We start from the raw sequence: 23,936 nt of genomic DNA, 5'->3' as shown, positions 1-23,936 counted from the left end.
TAAAATAGTGGTCATTTTTAAGTACGATACCAACATAACAGGGTTATTCATAAAATTATGCGAAATGTATCGAACACAATAGATATTAAGAAATAGTGGTATTTACTAAGTAAAACTTAAATTAAAGATGCATAAACTTCAATAAAAGTGACTGCCGAAACATATAATGAAATAATAATTTTTATTTTACTTTCTATCTGGAAATTGGTTCGGGTAATGAAAGGGTTAATATTAATAACGGTCTGTTTGCGCTCAGAAGAAATAAAGGATTTAAGTTATTTGATGTGTAATGGGGTTTTAACATTTTTTTGCTAATGCTAACCTATGGAAAATAAGTTGGGATTTTCAAAATTCGCTTATTTCAGCAAGCATTTCAGTAAGTTGGCAATATATTGCATCATTCGCATACGCATGGCATATGAAAGTCGGTGGCAATGTCATTTCGTTATAACCAGTGGGTACAAGTTTCAACAGTCGTGAATTCCTCACTTCCGATAGGAAATACATTAAAAGGGTACGTAAACTCCGCAGTAGCAGCATCGAAAGTTGACTTTAAACCAATGACGCCTTTTTACATTTGAATCCTTCGTTTTCCTTGCAATTTAAATAAATATACGCAATTTAACAGTCTGTATTCAATTACATACATATTTAAAAAAAAAAACCTTTTCCGCATCCGAAGGTGCATAGGGCACTGCATCATGAAGGACATATGAAGGAAAGGTGATCAGCCCTCTGCTTCATGTCCAGTGCAATATTGAATAAATATAAGAGTGAAAAATCACATATATATATATATTTGACCCACCTCCTGTGAATCGAACCCTGGACTTCCAGTACGGTAGCCGAGCGTGCTGTCTATTATTTCACTACGGAGTCGGACAATATATTTATTTAAGTTAAGTAAAATATATATTTATCATTTTTTTAAATATAAATGTTTCGTGATTTATTCTGATTCCCAGGGAATCATGAAGGTCGGGAGATAAAATAACCGAACTGAACGAAGCGACAGTGTGTACACTTATCAGCTACGTCATATTCTACCAGGAGCGCATAATCAAATGGCAGAATACGGAATCGCGGTCAGTTAGTGAACGCTTATCGCGAGGGTTGGACGACGAACGGTGTTTGTGGTGTGACAACACGGTATCTCTTCTATTTCATGTTTTCCTGACTCCCGATTGTGATAACATACCACTTTACAACGGATAAGGTAACAAAAACAAAACATTTATTAATAAATAATATATGAATGAGATATACAAAAATTAACGCAATTAATTTATTTAACTACGCCATACAAAAAAAATGATCATAAAATTTTACTTGAAGTTTGTATACTTTATTGATAAATATATTTTTTTAATCTTATATTTAAAGTAAGCAATCAAATTTAGAAGATTTTTTTAAACAATTGATTACGGTGATTCAAAATGTTGGGAAAATTCTCTGTTAGTACATTGAAAATCGCTTAATTTCTTAATTTTCTTACTGATACTTTGTGGCGGCACATTTTATAAACTTTCAAAAAATAAAAGTCCAACTTTGATTTTAACTACTTTTATTTTTGTAGGTACTTTTTTTCTAACCGGTTTCTACAAATACCCTGTCAATTTAGGGATGGATAGATACTTTAAGTTGTATTTTATTAAAATCGCTTAATTCCTTGTTAATAAATACTTTTATTGAGGCATTTTCAGTATTTCAGACTATATTGATGGTATAAACAATTTAATTTAGTATGTTTACTTTTTTTAATTCTTTCTTCGGAAAATATTAATAAACGAAAGTGTAATTAATTTTTTCATGAGAGTTTCTCAGAAGTTCTAGAAAACCCATGGAATCAATTAAATAAAAACCTCCAAGTCGATTTTTTTTACACAATGATACCTTTCAAAATACTTTCCATTATTCAATACCAAAATACAGTTTTTTTTTTATTCCTAAGCATGTTTAAAAAATCCCTGAAATAAAACGTGGCAATTTTGTATATATATATTTTTTTTTAAGCTTTCATAAGTTTTCTTTGTTCATACAATGATTTGTCTGGCATGGGTTCAAAAATTAATATTCAGCCTGTATTAAATTAGATGTAACTCCAAAGATCCTTAACAACGAGTTAAACCTGAAAATAAAATATAAAAAAATATACAACTAACTAACTATCCATAACACCGCTTCCTCACAGGGATAGGCAAAACCAATAGAACGCCACACTAATCTTTCTTTGCAAACAATGTTCACCTCTTTTGCATTCATTGATCTCCTCATACATTCCTGCCGAATATTCCGACTCCTGACCTGACCACTTTCAAGTATTTGAAATACTTGATCATGCGAGTTTTCCTTGGTCTTCCTTTGCTTCTATTTTCAACTACATTCGCCTGATAAATTTGTTTTTCTTGTTCTTTCTTCAATAAAAGAAGAAAAGATATAGCTATACCCGTTGAAATTGTCAAACACACACGTTACCTGTGCGAAAAAAAAGTTAAAAAAATTAAGGTACTTTGATATATCAAAGACGAATGACATAACATAGTTGATTTTTTGCTATTTTTCCTTATGTTATAAATTTACGTTAATAACTGGAATAATAGAACTATGTATGTATATGAAGGCAAAGTAATAAGCCTTCAAGATTCTTAGATTTTAAAATTTTAGCTCTTTACTTATTTCGAAAGTTAAGGAATTCAGAGAGAAAAGATATTACTGCTATGAGGAAAAGGTAATTGGGAAGGAATAATAGGTATGAAAATCGAGAACAGCAGTATTGACTAGGGCACCCGGAGTTACATACCCGTTTGTCCGCCTCCGTAGTGTAATAGTTGGTACTCTTGGCTACCGTACTGGAGGTCCCGGATTCGATTCCCAGTTGGGGGGTCAAATAAATATGTGATTGCCAGTTGGGGGTTCAAATAAATATGTGATTTTTTCACTCTAATATTTATTCAGTATTACCCTGGACTGGTACCTAAAGTGGAGGGCTGATCACCTTTCCTTCATGTGTTAACGATCAAGATAACACTGCTTTTATATGATGCAGTGCCATATGCACCATCGGGTGCGGATAAGGGTTTGAAGTCTCGCACGTCCTTGTATAACAAAATTTGGATGTATTTTTACAATATTCTATTTCAATAAACGAAAACTGGTGTGTTATAATTGTTGATGTAACAAATAGTTTAAAAAAATAAAACTTGTGTGTTATATTGTTATAATATATGTAACAAATAGTAAAACAAACCTGTATTTTTCATTGTTATATTGTACGAGTATACTCATATGTAACATAAAGTCAAACAAAACTTTTGTGTTGTTGGTTTTTGTATATGAAACAAACAGCAAAAAAAACTAGCATGTTAAACAAAAAACTTGTGTGTTATTGTTAAATTTCATATTTAACAGTCATAAAAACTTGACTGTTTTATTACTATATTGAATATGAAACAAACAGTCGAACAACGTTTGAGTTTTCGAGAAAGTGTTGGTAAATGACATGCATTTAGATCGATATTTCCTGAACTTAATTTAAGCAGTCACCTTTGACCTAAACAATGAAAAGCGAAAATGTATTGAATTGATTATCCCTTTGTTACATAAAAACTTTACAAACGTTATTACGTATTCTTTTTTATTGGTGTCATTCTTACACTTATATTTACTTATATTTTTATTTATAACGACGATAAAATTGCGATTCAGTCAATGGTTTTTATTTATAGATTTGGCGTTTAATTTGTAGAACTTATAACATATATAAAACATATATTTAGAACTTATTTAAATTTATATATTTATATTATTTTTTGACATCTCATCAAAGATGAAGAAGAATATGGAAGTCTGGGCATTTACGGGGCTTACGACCGTCATAAGCCATTTTCATTTTTATTATTATAAGCTTAATAATAAAAATGAAAATGGTATTTTCTGGCGTTTCTCATGTGTGTGATTATAATCCAGGATTCGGATCTCACATACTAATATAAGAGTTTCTGCTTAATAAAAAGCTTCTTTACATCTCACCAATAGATGTCTCTAGTGAAGTTCTAGTGATTCATGAACAAGGTTTCTAAATTGGTTCATATATATAGAACTTCCAAGAATTTGAGTAGTGTGGTTGTCAATAATGGGTAGAATTGGTGAATGTTACACGTGTGTAAAGTGATCACTTAAACCAGCCTATGACGGTCGTAAGCCCCGTAAATGCCCAGACTTCCATATTCTTCTTCATCTTTGATGAGATGTCAAAAAATAATATGAAAATAACTCTTGTAATTGGAAATAATCCGGATTTTGTGAACAAGTATTTGGACACACTCAAAATGTTGTAAATAAATTATCTGGTCAAATTATAAGCTTAATAATAAAAATGAAAATGGTATTTTCTGGCGTTTCTCATGTGTGTGATTATAATCCAGGATTCGGATCTCACATACTAATATAAGAGTTTCTGCTTAATAAAAAGCTTCTTTACATCTCACCAATAGATGTCTCTAGTGAAGTTCTAGTGATTCATGAACAAGGTTTCTAAATTGGTTCATATATATAGAACTTCCAAGAATTTGAGTAGTGTGGTTGTCAATAATGGGTAGAATTGGTGAATGTTACACGTGTGTAAAGTGATCACTTAAACCAGCCTATGATGGTCGTAAGCCCCGTAAATGCCCAGACATCCATATTCTTCTTCATCTTTGATGAGATGTCAAAAAATAATATGAAAATAACTCCTGTAATTGGAAATAATCCGGATTTTGTGAACAAGTATTTGGACACACTCAAAATGTTGTAAATTTTATATATTTAAATGTTAAAATCAAACTCCGATTTTTAGAGTCTACTACGTTGTATTTAGTTGTAGAAATAAGGATAAAATAAGACTGCCATTGTTGAAAAAAACGAGTCACAAAATTGTTTTATGTATAAGGGTTTGAAAATGTATGATGAGATGCCTGAATGTATGAAGAATGAAAAGAATAAATATATAAAAAAAAATTAAAAATAATAATATGATTTGTGTTTGAAGCACTTAGTGATTTTCCATTTTATAATTATAATGTAACATTGTTTTAAAATCTTTATAAATTTATAGTGATTTTGAAACAAAGTTTCATTTGAATTATACATAAAAATAATTTTTGTGACAATTGTTTCACCTTGTTACAGCATTTTCTGCCATAACAATCAAAATATTGTGAATATATTACCTTATATAAGCCAAAGTACCTTGCCATATTGTATTTGACAATCAAGATAACGCTGCACCATTTGATGCAAAGGACAAAATGATAACATCTACGATGAAAAGAAAATAAAATATATAAGATCGTTTTTACGAATTTCAATCATTCTTCAAACCCTTATCCGCACATAATTGTGCATAGGGCACTGCATCATATAAACGCATTGTCATCTTGATCGTTAATACATAAAGGAAAGGTGAGCAACCCTCCGCTTCAGGTACCAACCAGTCCAGGGTATTAAATAAATATTAGAGTAAAAAAATAATTATATTTATTTGAATCGAATCTCGAATCGAATCGGACTAGGACTCTAACGCGGGACCTTCATAACGGTAGTCGAGCGTGTTGACCATTACACTACGGTGGCGGACAAATTTCAGTCTTTAACCGCCCTGCACATACGAACGTACGTGATACGCGCGGTTTTTGTTCACCATTCCGCGCTTAGCCGTATGACCTACGCACACGAGAAAAGATATCTGTTCCAAAAATATTTAATACATACCGGATACACTGACAAATTTTTGTCAGGTTTCAAACCCGACAATATTTTATGACAACAAACGTGATTTTTTGCGTGTTTATAAAAAAAATATGCCTGAAAATAACCTGAAGGTAGGGTGGTTTAATAAACTAAATTTCTCGCTTCGTGTGTACGAGAAAATGTGTTTTTTAGGTCTATAAATTGACCTGTTACGAACTTGTATCCATGTATCCGTATTGTATTTGAATTGGAAATCAGTTGGAGGAGGTCATCAGTCAATTTAAACAAAGACAATTGAAATTGACTAAATGCAAAGTTGTTTGCGTTTGAGTCGACCGTACCGTGTTAGAAGTGAAACTTTTAACTCTTAACCGCCCAGGCCATGGAAACCCTTCCAATGCCCATGGGGTCCATATGGGCCCGAATGTAAAGTATTATATTTTTAATTTTTGCTCGACTACCGTTTATTTTTTTGGGCTAGCAACACTTCTTTTGTATCACTGACAATGCTGCTTCATACCAGTTTACATTTATTCCGTTATTTGTAATTTCCAATAAAAAAATTTCCGTGGAAATTGGAAAAAAAAATCCTGGGCAGTTAAGCAGTCAAAAATTTCTGCCCCATATGGATCCTAAGGGCAGTCGTGGGTTAACCTCTCCGGGAGTACAAAAAATTATGGGATTAAGTGGGTTGTTTTTACATGTTTTTTTTTTATTTGACTAAATCTATGTTTTATGAAGATTATGTTAAAATAATTCAAAACAACAAAAAACACTTATTCGAAATATTTTTCAATGACAAAATTACACACAATTTACTATACAAGTTACATCATACTAACTGCCAGACGGACTTCGACGTTCATTCACGTCGATACTCCTTTAAAGAAACTTCGCAACGACGTTCATTTACGTCCATACTCCCGGACAGGTTAACAAATAAAGAATAATAAAGATTTTATGTGAGAGACAGAGAGAGAGAGCAACTCAAAAGAATTGCTTGTATAGGTAAAATAAAATGTATATCTTTATTCTAATACGACAAAACAAATGCAATGAATATGAATAATATTATAATTTACTGATAAAATGATGATAATTCTAGAAATAAACAGTTTTTATATGGGTGAATGGAAATCATCACAACATTCTGGGCACAATGGTTCTTATAATAAAATAACAACTATGTATTTTTTCCACATGAATTTTATTTGACCAGCAACCGGGTTTCGCCGTTACTGACATCATCAGACTGGTCTGGTGATGATGTCGGTTACGACGAAACCCGGTTGCTGGTCAAATAAAATGTATGTGGAAAAAAATTACATAGTTTTTATTTTATTATATAAAATTCAGTTCCACCAAGAAATGTCACTTAAATGTCAAAACTTAAATCTAACAATGGTCCTTAATTACATTCCGACTTCTGACTGCTTTCAAGTATTTGACATACTTGATAGTGCCAAGTTTTTCTCAGTCTTCCTCTGCCCCCGTTTCCAACTACATTCGCCTCATAAATTTGGGTTTGTTTATCTTATTTTTTAATATGGTTATGCGCATTGTAATAAGACTGTCAAAACACAGAATTTTTAGCTTATTTTATACATTTGAAATATCCAACACTACATTTGAAAATAATTGAAATTTTTAATACTGGCATCATCAAAAATTTTAAATAGGTACTTGAAAGTTCTATTCTCTCTGCCCCTGCGGGAAAGCTATGTGATAGTTAATTAGTTACATTCAAATTTGTACTATGAAAAGTCGAGAAATGGAGAAACAACAAATACATAATGAATACTTTATGTATTAACTGTAAATTCAATGCAACTCAGAAATAATTTTACTTCCAAAATACCATAATTAATATAAATTATACCCTTAAGCAATTATTAATATATTTATCAAATAATTACGTTACATATGACTCGCTTTCACAAACCAATGGTGAAATAATTATTACATATTTTTTTCGGAAATAAATTAAATTTTATATTACAATATTAACACGCACCTTTTAATTTGTAACATTACTTCAATTAGTATGAAGAAAAGATGAGTTAAAAATATTTTCATTCTGACCCTTTTCCGCAACCAATGGTGCATAGGGCACTGCATCTCATTTGCACAGTGTTATGTAGATCGTCAATTACGTGAAGGCGAGACGATACTAGAATATCACTTATTTTTATTCTGACCCCCCTGGGAATTGAACCCAGTACCTCCATTTCGATAATAAAATGCTCTAACCACTACATTTTGGAGGTGAACAAGCTGGAATATAGAAGTTTGTGAAAAGATAATGAATTCTGCATCGTTTTCACACAAAAATGATGCGGAATGCGTTGAAACGCGTGTCACAATAGATTTTATGAAATAGCGGTAATGAGCAAGTAAATTTTTAATTAAAAATGGATAGATTTTACCCCAAAGTGACTGCCGAACCGATTGAATGTCACGATGATCGCTCTTTTCGTTTACAGGTGACCAGATATCAGCATGGCAGCCACCAACCCGAACGCGGCCAACAGACGGGAGGCCAACTGGCCTCACGTCCTGTTCTTCATACACATCCACGTGCTTTCTGTGTACGGCCTCTGGCTGGCATTCACAGATGCCAAAATCCTCACAAACATCTTATGTAAGTTCACATTTAACCTGTACATACATGTATTTCACAACATTTTGAGTGTGTCCAAATATTTGTACACAAATCTGAGTTTCTCCGCTTAGAAGTTATATTCACATTTTTGATAGCTTAACATAGTTGAAGAAGAAAATGGAAGTCTGGGTATTTACAGGGCTTATGACCTGTTAGAGGTCCGTTCCATTCTGGTTAAGTCTGGGCATTTTTAATGTATTTTTTATGATATTCACAACAGTTATGACCTGTCGTAGGCTTATTATTCCACCCATAATTGACAACCATACTACTAAAAAAATAAGAACTCGTATATATCATTAATCTCGTGACGCTTCATCATTGAGTTCACAACAGCCATCTATGATTGGATTTAGAAAGCTTTTTTAGCAGAGAAATAAGAGCTTTATTATTATCTTCTAAATAAAAGCTGAAACATTATCAGGTTTAAAGCCCTGTAAATATTTTTCAACATTCTACTTCATCTATGTTGAAATATCAATTTTTTATTTGCAATTAAAATAATGTGTCACTGGGTGCGTCCATGTGCGCGTATACATATGCAGAAACAGTAAATTTTGATGATTTTTTTAAATTTTAATTGATTTCATTTAAATACTGCATTATAATGATAATTACATTTAAATAGTGGTAAGGGTTTAATCACAATTTTTTAATCGAGTACAAAAAAGTAAAAATCTGCTTAAAACCCTTACCAAATTTTTGATGTAATTTTTATTATAATACACTACTTAAGTTCGTTCAATTTAAATTTATTTTGTCAGAAGAATGATATAAAATCATAGTTTTCCACCCCTGTCTTATCCCCTCACACCGGTCTGATGCTGCCAGTAACGATGAAACCCTGTCATTGGTCAAAGAAAATAAAATTGGAATGAACTATATAGTGTGTTGAGATGGTTTGGACATGTAGAACGAATGAGTGAGGAAAGAACGGTAAAACAAATTTATGAGGCGAATGTTAGCGGGAAAAGAAGCAGAGGAAGACCGAGAAAAACATGACACGATCAGGTATGCCAAATACTTGAAAGTGGTCAGGTTAGGAGTCTTAACAATCGGCGGGTATGTATGAGGAGATGCATGAACGTGGAAGAGGCGAAGAATGTTTGCAAGGACAGAGTGGTGTGGCGCTCTATTCTCTCTGCCTACCCCTGCGGGGAAGCGGCGTGATGGTTAGTTAGTTAGTTAGTTAACTATATAGTTTTCACTTTATAAATTTGTATATCAATGTTATCGCATAAATGCAATTCCACCTAGAAATGACAGTTTAAATTATTATATGTTAAGTCTCATCATTAAACGTTGTGGCAAAGTAGTTAACTTGTATTCCCATATAGACGTAAAGGTTTCGAGTGTCGCAAATCCCGGTTAGTGGAGCCCGCCGTACTGCATCGCGCTGGGACTGGTTTGTCGTGGGCATAGCGTGCGCCTTACGCAACTGCAGCGCATGATATAAGGCACTGCAGGCTGTTGCAAGGTCACTGCAATCCTTTCGTAATGGGCGCAGATTCGTTTAATGAGATACCTCAATGTGCCATATACAAAAGTTGCGTTTTTAATTTCACAAATTCATCTCAGGGAAAACAATGACAACGATTTTAGTGCTAAACATTTTCAAGTGAAAACATCACAGTCTAATAAATTAAGAAAACTATTATCTTTTGACATCACATCAAAGATGAAGAAGAATATGGAATTCCGGGGCTGGCGACCGTCATAGGCTGGTTTAAGTGATCACTTTACACACGTGTAACATTTACCAATTCCACCCATTATTGACAACCACACCACTCAAATTCTTGGTGGTTCTATCTATATGAACCAATTTAGAAACCTTAAATCACTAGAACTTCACTAGAGACATCTATTGGTGAGATGTAAAGAAGCTCCTTATTAATTATCAGTAATTGGAGATAATCCAGATTTTGTGAACAAGTATTTGGACACACTCAAAATGTTGTAAGAAAACAATATTTGAACAAAAAAAATTCTAATAAACTAAGAATACAATACGCAGAAAGCATTACAAGAAAAATAAACTTAGAAAACAATACGAAGAAAACATTACAAGAAAAATAAAGTAATAATACAATACAAAGAAAACATTACAAGAAAAAAAAACAAGAAAACAATAAACTAGTAACTTACCATCACGCCGCTTCCCCGCAGGGGAAGGCAGAGAGGATCGAACGCCACACCACCCTGTTTTTGCAAACATTCTTCGCCTCTTCCACATTCATACATCTCCTCATACATACCAGAAGATTATTACGACTCCTGACCCGGCCGCTTTCAAGTATTTGAAATACCTGATTGTGCCATGTTTTCCTCGGTATTCCTCTGCTTCCTCGGTATTCCATATAAGGAAAATATATCACGAGTCTAATAAATTACAATGTGGACATCAAAAATACAACTTTTGTTGTTAAAAAAGTTAGCTAGTTAATTTTTTTGTCTTGTAGGTACTTATTTTACTTATCGTATGGCAGATATCCTCAAACATACCCATTAAAAGTCTATTTAGATTAGAATATCTGACTGAGAATAAATAATATTACAGGGCTTAAGATCTGTCATTGGTTAGTTTAACCCTTTCGTACTTTTTTTTTAGAAATAGGGATAAAAAATCTATAATGAATGTAGAATTTATGCTGACAATTAGACACGGAATCTGTTTTTTGTATTTTTTTCTGAAGGTTTATAACTTCAAAAAAATTAGGATTAGAAAAAACAAACATTTACTTTTTTATATATCGCTCACTCCTTTCAAGAACGTCATAAATCAAAAAACTTGATTTTTCAGGAGAACGTTTTTAAAGTTTGAAAATATAATACAATGTTTTAAAAATAAATATCAAGCCATTTACTGAACTTTTCACTGTGCAACAGATCTTTTTATGTAAAACCTTACGTTTTTTTCTCCATTTGAAAAATATTTCGTTTATTTAAAAAAATAATAAAACAATACCTTTTCTTCAAAATGCAAAAACAACACTTTCTGCCCTGTAGCGGGTAAATATTAAGTTAGAAATATGCCTCTTTTGCTGAAATATAGTACATTTTCTGGGCATTCCGAAAATATGCACAACAGAAAATTCATGATTTTTGATTTATGACGTTCTTGAAAGGAGTGAGCGATATGTTATATACATAAAAAATAAATTAAAAATTCAATGAATAATTGAGAAGAATTCTTTTGATATTTGAGTTAGTAAATTATCCAGAAATATTTAATATTGCGTCATATTCATGCGTCAAATCTTATTTGCGGTTAAATCATTATTCAGCTGCAGATATAATTGAGAATTCAACAACTAAAGGTTAGAAATATACTTTACCTACAAATTAAATTTTGCGTTAACCACGCATTGTTTACACATTCCATTTTAAGTGGTTAGTTAGCATAGACAATAAAATGCATTTTATTTAAATTTTAATGCTAATTTATATTATGAGTACCTTTGTAAGGCACGAACTGCAATAATATGTATGAAAACATTTGAATATGCTTGTAAATTTAACAGTTTATTATATTTGAATGACCCACAATGTGAATATAGGAAAAAATCAGAGAAAAAAATTAATTTCCAACTTTGTATATTGAAGGTGATAAAGATTAAAGGACAATTATATTATACATTTATCCGTAGTCATTAAAACAATTAAATAAGTATAAAAGGCTTGAAAACATTTTGATTGTGTCCAAATACTTGTTCACAAATCTGTATTATCTCCAATTAGAGGTAATTATTTTACATATTTTTAATATTTCAACATAGATGAAAAGGTTAATTAATATACGGGGCTTATGACCGTCATGGGCTTGTTTAAGTGATTACTTTACACACGTGTAACATTCACCAATTCTACCCATGATTGACAACCACACTACTAAAATTATTATTATTATCATAGTTATTTTTTATATTATTTTATCAAACAATTTTGAGTGTGGCCAAATACTTGTTCACAAAATCTGGATTATCTCCAATTACAGGAGTTATTTTTTTTTTGACATCTCACGACCAATAGATGTCTCTAGTGAAGTTCTAGTGATTTAAGAACAAAGTTTCTAAATTGGTTTATATATATAGAACTTCCAAGAATTTGAGTAGTGTGGTTGTCAATAATGGGTAGACTTGGTGAATGTTACACGTGTGTAAAGTAATCACTTAAACCAGCCTATGACGGTCGTCAGCCCCGTAAATGCCCAGACTTCCATATTCTTCTTCATCTTTGATGAGATGTCAAAAAATAATAATGTTTTAAAATTGGTTCATATATGTAGAAGTTTCAAGAATTTGAGTAGTGTGGTTGTCAATCGTGGGTACAATTGGTGAATGTTACACGTGTGTAAAATAATTCCTTACTCCAGCCTTAACGATCGTAAGCCTCGTATTGTATTATTAATTTTAATATATTTTTGTATAGTGCGTTTCGGTAATGACTACAATTTATTCACTAGCTTTAACTATGGGTTTCTATCATTGCGCTTATAATAGCATCGTCTCTTTCCCTCATTTAGAGATCCCTTTTTTCTCTTTCACTCAACCTATCAGAAGGTCGCAGAAGGCATATTATTTTCTGTCCATCGATGCAACTCGAATGCTATGGATAATACAACTTTGTCGTATTTCGTATCGTCATGAAACTGAGATTATTTTATTTATTGTTTCGGCATTAACTTTGTGGTAAGACATGTTACAATGATTAAAAAAAATAGTTATTATACAGACCTGAATGATGGAAGTTTAACTTCTAAAACATGTAGTCTATAATAAAACTTAAGTGGTAAAAAACAAGTGTTTTCTTTAATAATAATAATCCCTTTCCGAGCCTCAATGGTGCATAGGGCACTGCTTCATATAAAGGCAGTGTTATCTCGATCGATTACACATGAAGGAAAGGTGATCAGCCCTCCACTTCAGGTACCAGTCCAGTGTAATATTGAATAAATATTAGAGTGAAAAAATCACTTATATTTATTAAACCCCCCTGGAAATCGAACCCAATTTAATTTTCTGTTGACGACCGTCATAGGCTGGTTTAAGTGATCACTTTACACACGTGTAACATTCACCAATTCAACCCATTATTGACAACCACACTACTCAAATTCTTGGAAGTTCTATATATATGAACCAATTTAGAAACCTTGTTCTTGAATCACTAGAACTTCACTAGAGACATCTATTGGTGAGATGTAAAGAAGCTTTTTACTAAGCAGAAACTCTTATATTCTTCATCTTTGATGAGATGTCAAAAATAATATGAAAATAACTCCTGTAATTGGAGATAATCCAGATTTTGTGAACAAGTATTTGGACACACTCAAAATGTTTTATATATATATATATATATATATATATATATATATATATATATATATATATATATATATATATATATATATATATATATATATATATATTTATAAATATACATATACTACTACTACTACTACTACCATCACGCCGTTTCCCCGCAGGGGTAGGCAGAGAGGATGGAACGCCACACTCTTCTGTCCTGACATACACTCCTAGCCTCCTTCACATCCATACATCTAGTCATACATGCCCTCCGATTACGCAGACTTTTGACACCGCCAGATTTTAGGTTCTGATTGATCTGATCGTGCCAAGTCTTTTTCGGTCGTCCACGTTCTGTTTTCCCTCTCACATTCGCCACATATATATATATATATATATATATATATATATATATATATATATATATATATATATATATATATATATATATATATATATATATATATATATATATATATATATATATATATATATATATATATATATATATATATATATATATATATATATATATATATATATATATATATATATATATATATATATAAATGTAAATTATATTTATAATATTTCACTTTGGCTTTTAGAATGCAGATGTAATTAATAACACAATAAGATATAGTCAATTCCAACTCAAGTTATGTTGTTAAATACAATCATGTATATTGATTACGTGGTTTGGAGACAATTCATGATTTTATTGTTATTACTGACGTAGAAACATCTATTTCCACGAAAAACTTGTTATTGCCATCACTAATTGTATAATAAACTAATCATCAAACTTGACAGGTAATGACTTGGTAACTAATCATTTTAACTCCATGAAACTGTACAGAATATTAAGTTGTTTTTCATATCGCTCACTCCTTTCAAGAACGTCGTAAATCAAAAATCGCCAATTTTCAGTTGTGCATGTTTTCAAGATGCCAAGAAAATGTACTATATCCCAGCAAAAGAGGCATATTTTTAATTTAATATTTACCCGCTACAGGGCAGAAAGTGTTGTTTTTGCATTTTGAAGAAATGTACATATTGTTTAATTATTTTTTTAAATATACTAAATATTTTTCAAATGGAGAAAAAACCTTCAGGTTTTACTTAAAAAGATCTGTTACACAGTAAAAAGTTAAATAAGTGGCTTGATATTTATTTTTAATACATTGTATTATATTTTTAAACTTTAAAAACGTTCTCCCGAAAAATCAAGTTTTTTGATTTATGACGTTCTTGAAAGGAGTGAGCGATATGTATCATTTATTTGAGCGAAATATCCTATATAATCCTGGTTCCAACCCGAATGTTTGGGAGCGAAAAATGGACTTGGAAAAAGAAGGATGAAAGTAGACTGAATGCAGTCGAAATGCGATCCCTCTGATGAATGTGCGACAAACGATGTATGACAGATATTCAAATGGTGAAATAAGGAAAGAATGCTAGGCTGAGATACACATTATCGATAAAATTAAGAAAGGTGTGTTGAGATGGTGTGGACATGCGGAACGAATGAGTGAGAACCGAGCTGAAAAAACAACATTAATGAGGCGAATGTAGTTGGAAATAGGAGCAGAGGAAGGCCGAATGAAAACTTGGCGTGATCAAGTATGTCAAATACTTGTAATGTGGATAATCGGCGGGTATGCATGAGAAGATGCATGAATGTAGAAGAAGCGAAGAATATTTGCAAAGATAGAATGGCGTGGTGTTCTATTATCTCTGCCTACCCTTGCAGAGAAGAGGAGTTTTGGTTAGTTAGTTGGTTAGAAATATGAAATGTGTGATCCTTAATTAATTGTTTAGATAAACCTCCTATCAAGCTAATGGTCCAACGGTTCATATATTTATATTATATAAATATAAATATATATATATATATATATATATATATATATATATATATATATATATATATATATATATATATATATATATATATATATATATATATATATATACATATATATATATATATATATATTTATATATATATATTTATATATAGTCGAAATACGATACCTCAGATCGGCATAGATTGTTTCACTTTGCTATATACAGGACCTACCTGCCGATGGTTATGCCTGTAGGAAGAGCTACCGCCATGTTGAACAATATCACATTGGATATTGATCTGTTCCATGTGTCTGCAGGAGTTTTCCGAAGCGTTATCCTTCTACACCTTTAGCAAAAGTTCTTGCATATTTTCGATTTTTATGTATCCGCTTTAATTTTTTAGTTTGTAATAAAAGTATATGTCAATTGAAATTGTAAATTGAATAGTTGTATAAAATCATAATGAATTTTTCAGGTTTAACTCTGTCGTTGTTTGGGATCTTGGGAGTTACGTGCGGAGCTCACAGATTATGGGCCCACGGCGCCTACAAGGCATCCACACCTCTAAGGATAGTATTGACGTTATGTCAGACATTAGTCGGTCAGGTAAATAAAAATATCTCTCACAATACCTGGAATGTATACAAACCTTTGTTCACATATCGCTCACTCCTTTTAAGAACGTCATAATTCAAAGAGCATCAATTTTCAGTTGTGCATGTTTTCGAAATGCCCAGAAAATGTACTATATCCCAGCAAAAGCGGCATATTTTTAACTTAATATTTACCCGCTACATGGCAGAAAGTGTTGTTTTTGCATTTTGAAGAAATGGTATTGTTTAATTTTTTTAAACTTAATGTTTTTCAAATGGAGAAAAAACCTTCAGGTTTTACCTAAAAAGATCTGTGGCACAGTAAAAAGTCCAATAAGTGGCCTGATATTTATTTTTAATATATTGTATTATATTTTTAAACATCAAAAAAGATCTCCTTAAAAATCATGTTTTTTGATATATGACGTTGTTGAAAGGAGTGAGCGATATGCAATCCCGAGTTATTTTGTTCTTCAGTTTTGCTTTCGTGAAATAATTATGTGAAAGTATAATACATACATTGATTTCATTTTCAAAGACGAGTTTATGAATACAATATGGCGTTCCTTCTGATAATGTAATCAGTGGAAAGTGAAATCATATCTGTTTTGGGCTTGTCAATAAGTTATGAATCAAATTCTTTACAGTTAATTCCTGAGGTACATATACGAGTATGTATGGTATGTGGATGTAAAGGAAAAATTTCGCTACTTGAATATTTGTAATAACGGGTGTTTGCAAATCAGCTGTCATTTAAAGATTTCATTTTTACAGAGTTTCATTTATTTTATATATTCATAAAACATAAACATACAATCAAAAATACATATATGTACATATTTTTGACGCATTAAGCCACATAATCGGTGGGGTTCTTTTTCCATATTTTTATTTTTTTTTATATCTTTAAACATAATTTTTAACATGTTGCAGATTTGAATAAAACATGTTGTTTTTTTCATTCTTTTTTAACTTTTTCTTCTTCAAACTCTTATCCACCCACGATGGTGCATAGGCCACTGCATCATAACAAAGGAATTTAATCTTCATCGTTAACACATGGAAGAAAGGTGATTAGCCCTCCGTTTCAGGTACCAGTCCAGGGTAATATCGAATAAATATTAGAGTGAAAAATCAGTTATATTTATTTGACCCCCTCCCCTGGGAATCGAACCCAGGACCTTCAGTACGGTAGTTTCTAGTCACCCTGTATTAAAATTTGATTCAATCCAATATTGACATGAAAGACTTTTCATATAATTAGTACCTACCAAGTCAATTTTGCAGTTTTAATATATGGGAATGTTTTGTAATATGTGTGTAATCATTACGGAAATAAACGATTATCTTCTTCTTCTACTTTTTGGTGTAGGCCTTATGGTCTGTTTTTAAGAGGGATTAGCCTACTCCGATGTCGATTCCCAGTTGTCAATCCATCCTTAGTTGGTCTGCCCGGGAATGGTCTACCTTAGGGTTGGCCGTGCGATGGAATGTGTGGGTGTCTGGATGGTTTCGTTCTCCTCACATGCGCATACCATTGTCTTCTTCGTCACCTTCCAACAATTATCTACATTTATTAAAGAATTTTTCAATCTAAGAAAGAAAATGAGATTCAATGACGCTATGCTATGACGTACTGACGTAATGGTGCATAGAGCGTTGAATCACATCGATGCAGTGTTCACGTGATGCTAACCTTTTGGGTCAAGTTCAAATCATTCGTTTAACCTACTGTTAATTGGGCGTATAGTTGTACAAACGTAATGAAATTGTTTAAAATATTTTAATATCATTTCAAATATCGCTCACTCCTTTCAAGAACGTCATAAATCAAAAATCGTGAAATTTCAGTTAAACATGTTTTCGAAATGCCCAAAAAATGTACTATATCCCAGCAAAAGAGGCATATTTTCAACATAACATTTACCCGCTACAGGGCAGAAAGTGTTGGTTTTGTATTTGGAAGAAAAGTTATTGTTTAATTTTTTTTTAAAGAAACTATTTATTTTTCAAATGGAGAAAAAACCTTCAGGTTTAACCTTAAAAGATCTGTTGCACAGTAAAAAGTTCAATAAGTAGCTTGATATTTATTTTTAATAAATTGTATTATGTACTCCTGAAATTGTACTCCTGAAAAATCACGTTTTTTGATTTATGACGTTCTTGAAAGGAGTGAGCGATATGGTTCCTGAAATTGTACTCCTGAAAAATCACGTTTTTTGATTTATGACGTTCTTGAAAGGAGTGAGCGATATGGTTTATTTTCCAAATTAATAGCATCCAAATTAATAGGAAATATAATTTTATCTCGATTCGGACACGGTGATAAAAGTAATGGAATATGAAATAATATAAGAATGTATGTCATCGTTAATGGAACCATAAAGTTTTCTTGAATATCATCATCTCTCAAGTGCGTGAGTCACTTGAAGGTCAACTGTAATTACTGTAAAATTGAGTCGTTTGAAGATAATGCAACGCAATAAAAGTATTTCTATTGTTAATGCATTAGAATATTTCAGCAAATATTCCGAGTGGTATCGGAAGCTAAACTGGCAGTGCACAACGGAGTGCTGCTTCCAACTCTAATGAATGGAAGTGAAACATGGAGTTGGCAAACGAAGGATGAAAGTAGACTGAATGCAGTCGAAATGCGATCTCTCAGAAGAATGTGCGACAAAACAATGTATGATAGATGTGCGAATAGTGAAATAAGGAAGGAATGCAAAGCTGAGATAAGCATTATCGATAAAATTAAGAAAGGTGTGTTGAGATGGTTTGGACACGTAGAACGAATGAGTGAGGAAAGAACGGTAAAACAAATTTATGAGACGAATGTTAGTGGGAAAAGAAGCAGAAGAAGACCGAGAAAAACATGGCACGATCAGGTATGCCAAATACTTGAAAGTGGTCAGGTTAGGAGTCGTAACAATCGGCGGGTATGTATGAGGAGATGCATGAACATGGAAGAGGCGAAGAATGTTTGCAAGGACAGAGTGGTGTGGCGCTCTATTCTCTCTGCCTACCCCTGCGGTGAAGCGGCGTGATGGTTAGTTAGTTATTTTATCGAATATTGATTAATACTGTAACTATGAACGTTTGAATCGTATATTTGAATATTTGTATAAGTATCTGTATACAGTGGAATCCCGGAAATCCGAACTATTGGCCTGTTCGGATTTGGAAAAGTTGCGAAAAACTCTTTCGTCGCATTTTCCTTAATCTCTGGAACCGTCTCAAATCTCTTTCTTTTCAAAAGTCTTCATTTTATTATTTTTTTTTTTTATTCTTTGTGTACATTTATTTAAATCACAATTTATACATATTTAGAACATTTTTTTTGCAGAGACACACCAAGCCACCTTGTGTGTCTTGTCGGTGGAGTCCTTTTTTAAAACATTTTGTATTGTTTTTAACGATTTTGACCTAATATAGACCCAAAAAAGAGAAAAAAATAAGAATATAAACATTTTACAATTTTCATAAAATTAACTCTTGATCATTTCCCATTCCTTTATTTTGCCTTTGTTCTATATTTTATTTTGACCTCTAACATCCGTCGGCAACAAATTAAAAATGTTCGGAACGATGTATTGCAGTGTTCGACTTCCATATTATTGTTAATTCTTGGGACTATCAAACCTTCGTTGTGTGTAAATCGTGTATCATGGTTGTAAACTAAAGGATTTCGATAGTTTTGTCTAGTTTGGTAATTGCAAGTTTGGTAAATTAGAAATCACATGTTCATATAACCAATATATTTTATTGACATTGGTTTCCTAATTCCAGGGGTCTATATATAACTGGGTGGTGGATCATCGTCTCCATCATGAGAACTTCGGAACAGACTTGGACCCTTACAACCATAACAAGGGATTCAACTTTGCCCACTTCTTCACACACCTTCAGTCCCTGAGTCCGCAGCAGCAAGAATTGGCCAAGAAAATTGATGTTTCCGATCTGGAAAAGGATTCCATTGTCATGTTCCAGCACAGGTACTTGATAATTTATATTGTATCATGCATCGGTTGTATTGTATCAAGTGTCGGAGGTATTGCATCAAGTATGGAATCATGTATCGGTTGTATTGTAAAATGTATTGTACATATCACTCATTTTTCATAGCTCCAAAACTGTTTATTTCATCTCATAAGGACGATATGATAGACACCAATAATTTACTTCGATTTCGTTGAAATTATTTATTTAAAAAAACAGATCTAAGTAGCTTCTTCTTGTAATTTATAACTCATATAGTATACACTTGAAATTATTTATTGAAAAAAACAGAGCTAAGTAGCTTTTTCTTGTAATTTATAACTCATATAGTATACACTTATCGTTAACTTTTTTCGTTCTCAGTTTATTTCTGTTAAAATTAAATATTTGTATTTAATTTTAGCACTTTTAATGTATTTATAAATTTGATATCTATTGTATTCTTCATATACCCTTTATTATAACCTAAAATAAAATGTGTACCCAGACAAAAATCAAAGCCAACACTGTTATTATTTCTATTTTAACTAGTACTACTACTACTACCATCACGCCGTTTCCCCGCAGGGGTAGGCAGAGAGGATGGAACGCCACACTCTTCTGTCCTGACATCCACTCCTAGCCTCCTTCACATCCATACATCTAGTCATACATGCCCTCCGATTACGCAGACTTTTGACACCGCCAGATTTTAGGTTCTGATTAATCTGATCGTGCCAAGTCTTTTTCGGTCGTCCACGTTCTGTTTTCCCTCTCACATTCGCCACATATATTTTCTTAGTCAATTATTAAGAAATAAATTATTATAATTATTATTTTCTATTTTAAGATGGATTTAATTTACATTTCCATCCGTTCCTCTATGGCTCCAATGAATATGCTGATTATAACCATTTTAATTAATGTTCTTGATGTTATAATCCAGTTTCTAGATCGATTTTCTCCATTTTTGTTTTTTATTCCTTAAAATTCATGTCTGCATTAAAATGACTTCCAGGTTTTACTCGTGGATACTTTACCCTGTGATATTCCTGCTGCTGCCCATCAACGCCCCCGTGGAGTACTGGGGAGAGACCATCACTAACTCGGTCTTCATCCTGGGCTTCCTCAGATACGCCATCGTCCTCCATGCTGCCTGGTTCATCAACAGCGGAGTCTTGGTTTGGGGCCTCAAGCCTGGTGATAAGTCAGTACCCCTTCTTTAAAACAACATTTTGTAATATTGAATTGCACCCATTATTGACAAACACACCATTCCAATTTTTAAAACTTTATCGGAGATATATGTATAAACTAAATTAAAACAGATATTTATGTAAATATTCCATGAAATTCAATAAGTTTGAAGTAGAGTACACCTTTTTACAACACTTCAATAAAATTCAAATACTATTTCATGTGTAACCTTTTTATTTTTTGTGCATTTAGATATCCTGCGGATACAAACATGGTCTTCATCCTGACCAAGAGCTACTGGCCCCAGTATCACTACACGCTCCCCTGGGATTACAAGAGTGGGGAATATGGAACATATGGTAAATATTACATCTTCGTTTAACCAAGGAATTCTATTAATTTAAAACCGAAGAAAACTTGACACGATCAAGTATGTCAAATACTAGACATTTAGATATCCTGCGGATACAAACATGGTCTTCATCCTGACCAAGAGCTACTGGCCCCAGTATCACTACACGCTCCCCTGGGATTACAAGAGTGGGGAATATGGAACATATGGTAAATATTACATCTTCGTTTAACCAAGGAATTCTATTAATTTAAAACCGAAGAAAACTTGACACGATCAAGTATGTCAAATACTAGAAAGGTCAAAGGTGGGCAGGAGTCGGAATGATCGGCGGGTATGTACGAGGAGATGCATGAATGTGGAACAGACGAAGATTGTTTGGAATGCCAGAGTGGCGTTCAATTCTCTCTGCCCACCCCTTCGAATAAACACTAAATGATCGTTACTCACATATTTGAAGGTGATCAGTCAAGCATATATACATATACATATACGAGGACGACAAAAGATTTGGCACAACCAGATCAAGTACCTAAAATTTGGTGGTGTCAAAAGTTTACGCAATATGAATGTGAAAGAAGCTAGGAATGCTTGTCAGTACAGAAGAGTGTGGCATTCCATCCTCCTTGCCTACCTCTACAGAGGAACGGCATGATAGTCTTGATATATCATCCATAGGGTTAAAAATGTAGTGTCTGATAATATACCGTTATTTAAATTTAAATTTATTTCTGTTTAAAATTCCAGCCACAGGTTGCTCCACGACCTTCATTCGCATCTGGGCCGCCATGGGTTGGGCGACAGGGCTGCGAACCATGGACACGGAGTCCGTGAAGCAGGCGCTGGCGGACGCAGTCACCTCGGGCAAGTCCATCCAGGACTGCCTGCAGCAAGCCGAGAGCAGTCAGGTCCTGCCCGAAGACCACTTCCTCGACAGGAGCGACATCCTCGAATAGATGATAAGAACAATACAAAAGTACGCAAGGACTTCAGACTAGCGGATTTACATTTATCAATACATCACAGATCGTGGATTTATTTACTTTACGAGATTGGGATGATGTAAATATATAAAAACTTTTTTCCATTAGTACGCTTTATCTACAACATTTTGAGTGTGTCCAAATACTTGTTCACAAAATCTGTACTATCTCCAACTACAGGAGTTATTTTCATATTATTTTTTGACATCTCATCAAAGAAGAAGAAGAATATGGAAGTCTGGGCATTTACAGTGCTGACGACCGTCATAGGCTGGTTTGAGGGATCACTTTACACACGTGTAACATTCACCAATTCTACAATTTGTAGAATTGGTGAATGTTATACGTGTGTTAAGTGATCATTTAAACCAGCATATGACAGTCGTCAGCCCTGTAAATGCCCAGACTTCCATATTCTTCTTCATCTTTGATGAGATGTCAAAAAATAAAATGACACTTTATCTACACTAAATAGTAAATATTATACATAGGTGGAATGTTATTTTGTCCTTTTATAAACATATATATATATATATATATATATATATATATATATATATATATATATATATATATATATATATATATATATATATATATATATATATATATATATATATATATATATTGAAAAATTATTTCATTTTTTTGACATCTCAACATGGATCAAGAATGCGTATGTCTGGGTATTTACAGGGCTTACGACAAGTCACAGATGGCTTAGTGATACTTTTACACTTGTGTAACATTTCAACCATGATTGACAGCCACACTACTCATATTTAAGAAGTTGTATATATCCTTTAATTGACACGTTCATTCACGTGTGTAAAGTGTGAGTAGTGTGGTTGACAATCATGAGTAGAGTGGTGAATGTTGCACTTGAATAAAATGACCACATAATTCAGCCTATGACAGGTCAAATTATATGCTGCATAAAAAAATCATATTTTGTTTTCAGGAATTTGGATCTTGCATACATCTATATAAAAGTGTCTCAAAATAACCATAGATGACTCCAGTGAGTTCACTGGAGTCATCTATGGTTATTTTCAGACCCTTTTATATATATGTATGCAAGATCCAAATTCCTGAAAACAAGATTTGATTTTTTTATGCGTGAATAAAGCGTCATGAGAGTTTTAATATGTAGGAGTTCCAAAAAACTGAGAAGTGTGGTTATCCATCACGGGTGAATGTTATCAGCCTACGACAGGTCATAAGCCCAGAAAATACTCAGATTTCTATATTCTTCTTCATCTATGTTGAGATGTAAAAATG

General features: G+C 32.6%; 1 protein-coding gene across 1 annotated transcript; it reads left to right on the top strand.

Moving 5' to 3' along the window:
* Positions 1-1,081: 1,081 nt before the first annotated feature.
* Positions 1,082-22,771, top strand: LOC148304766 (acyl-CoA Delta-9 desaturase). The gene is made up of 7 exons (XM_088267780.1): positions 1,082-1,216; positions 8,214-8,371; positions 16,028-16,158; positions 19,935-20,140; positions 21,142-21,330; positions 21,573-21,679; positions 22,420-22,771. Exons 2-7 carry the CDS (start codon positions 8,230-8,232, stop codon positions 22,626-22,628), a joined length of 984 nt encoding a protein of 327 aa, XP_088123906.1. The 5' UTR covers positions 1,082-1,216; positions 8,214-8,229; the 3' UTR covers positions 22,629-22,771.
* The last annotated feature ends 1,165 nt before the right edge of the window (positions 22,772-23,936 follow it).

The sequence above is a fragment of the Brachycentrus maculatus genome, unplaced genomic scaffold (assembly GCF_059751285.1).
Source record: "Brachycentrus maculatus isolate JH-2025_06_01 unplaced genomic scaffold, ASM5975128v1 h1tg000305l, whole genome shotgun sequence".
NCBI classification, from domain to species: Eukaryota; Metazoa; Arthropoda; class Insecta; order Trichoptera; family Brachycentridae; genus Brachycentrus; species Brachycentrus maculatus.
This window is presented reverse-complemented; position numbering and strand designations above follow the sequence as displayed.

Coding starts and splice junctions, on each gene's coding strand:
- LOC148304766 (XM_088267780.1), top strand. CDS start 8,230: ATGGCAGCCACCAACCCGAACGCGGCCAACAGACGGGAGGCCAACTGG. Junction 16,159..19,934: donor GTCAGACATTAGTCGGTCAG/GTAAATAAAAAT, acceptor TCCTAATTCCAG/GGGTCTATATATAACTGGGT. Junction 20,141..21,141: donor ATTGTCATGTTCCAGCACAG/GTACTTGATAAT, acceptor AATGACTTCCAG/GTTTTACTCGTGGATACTTT.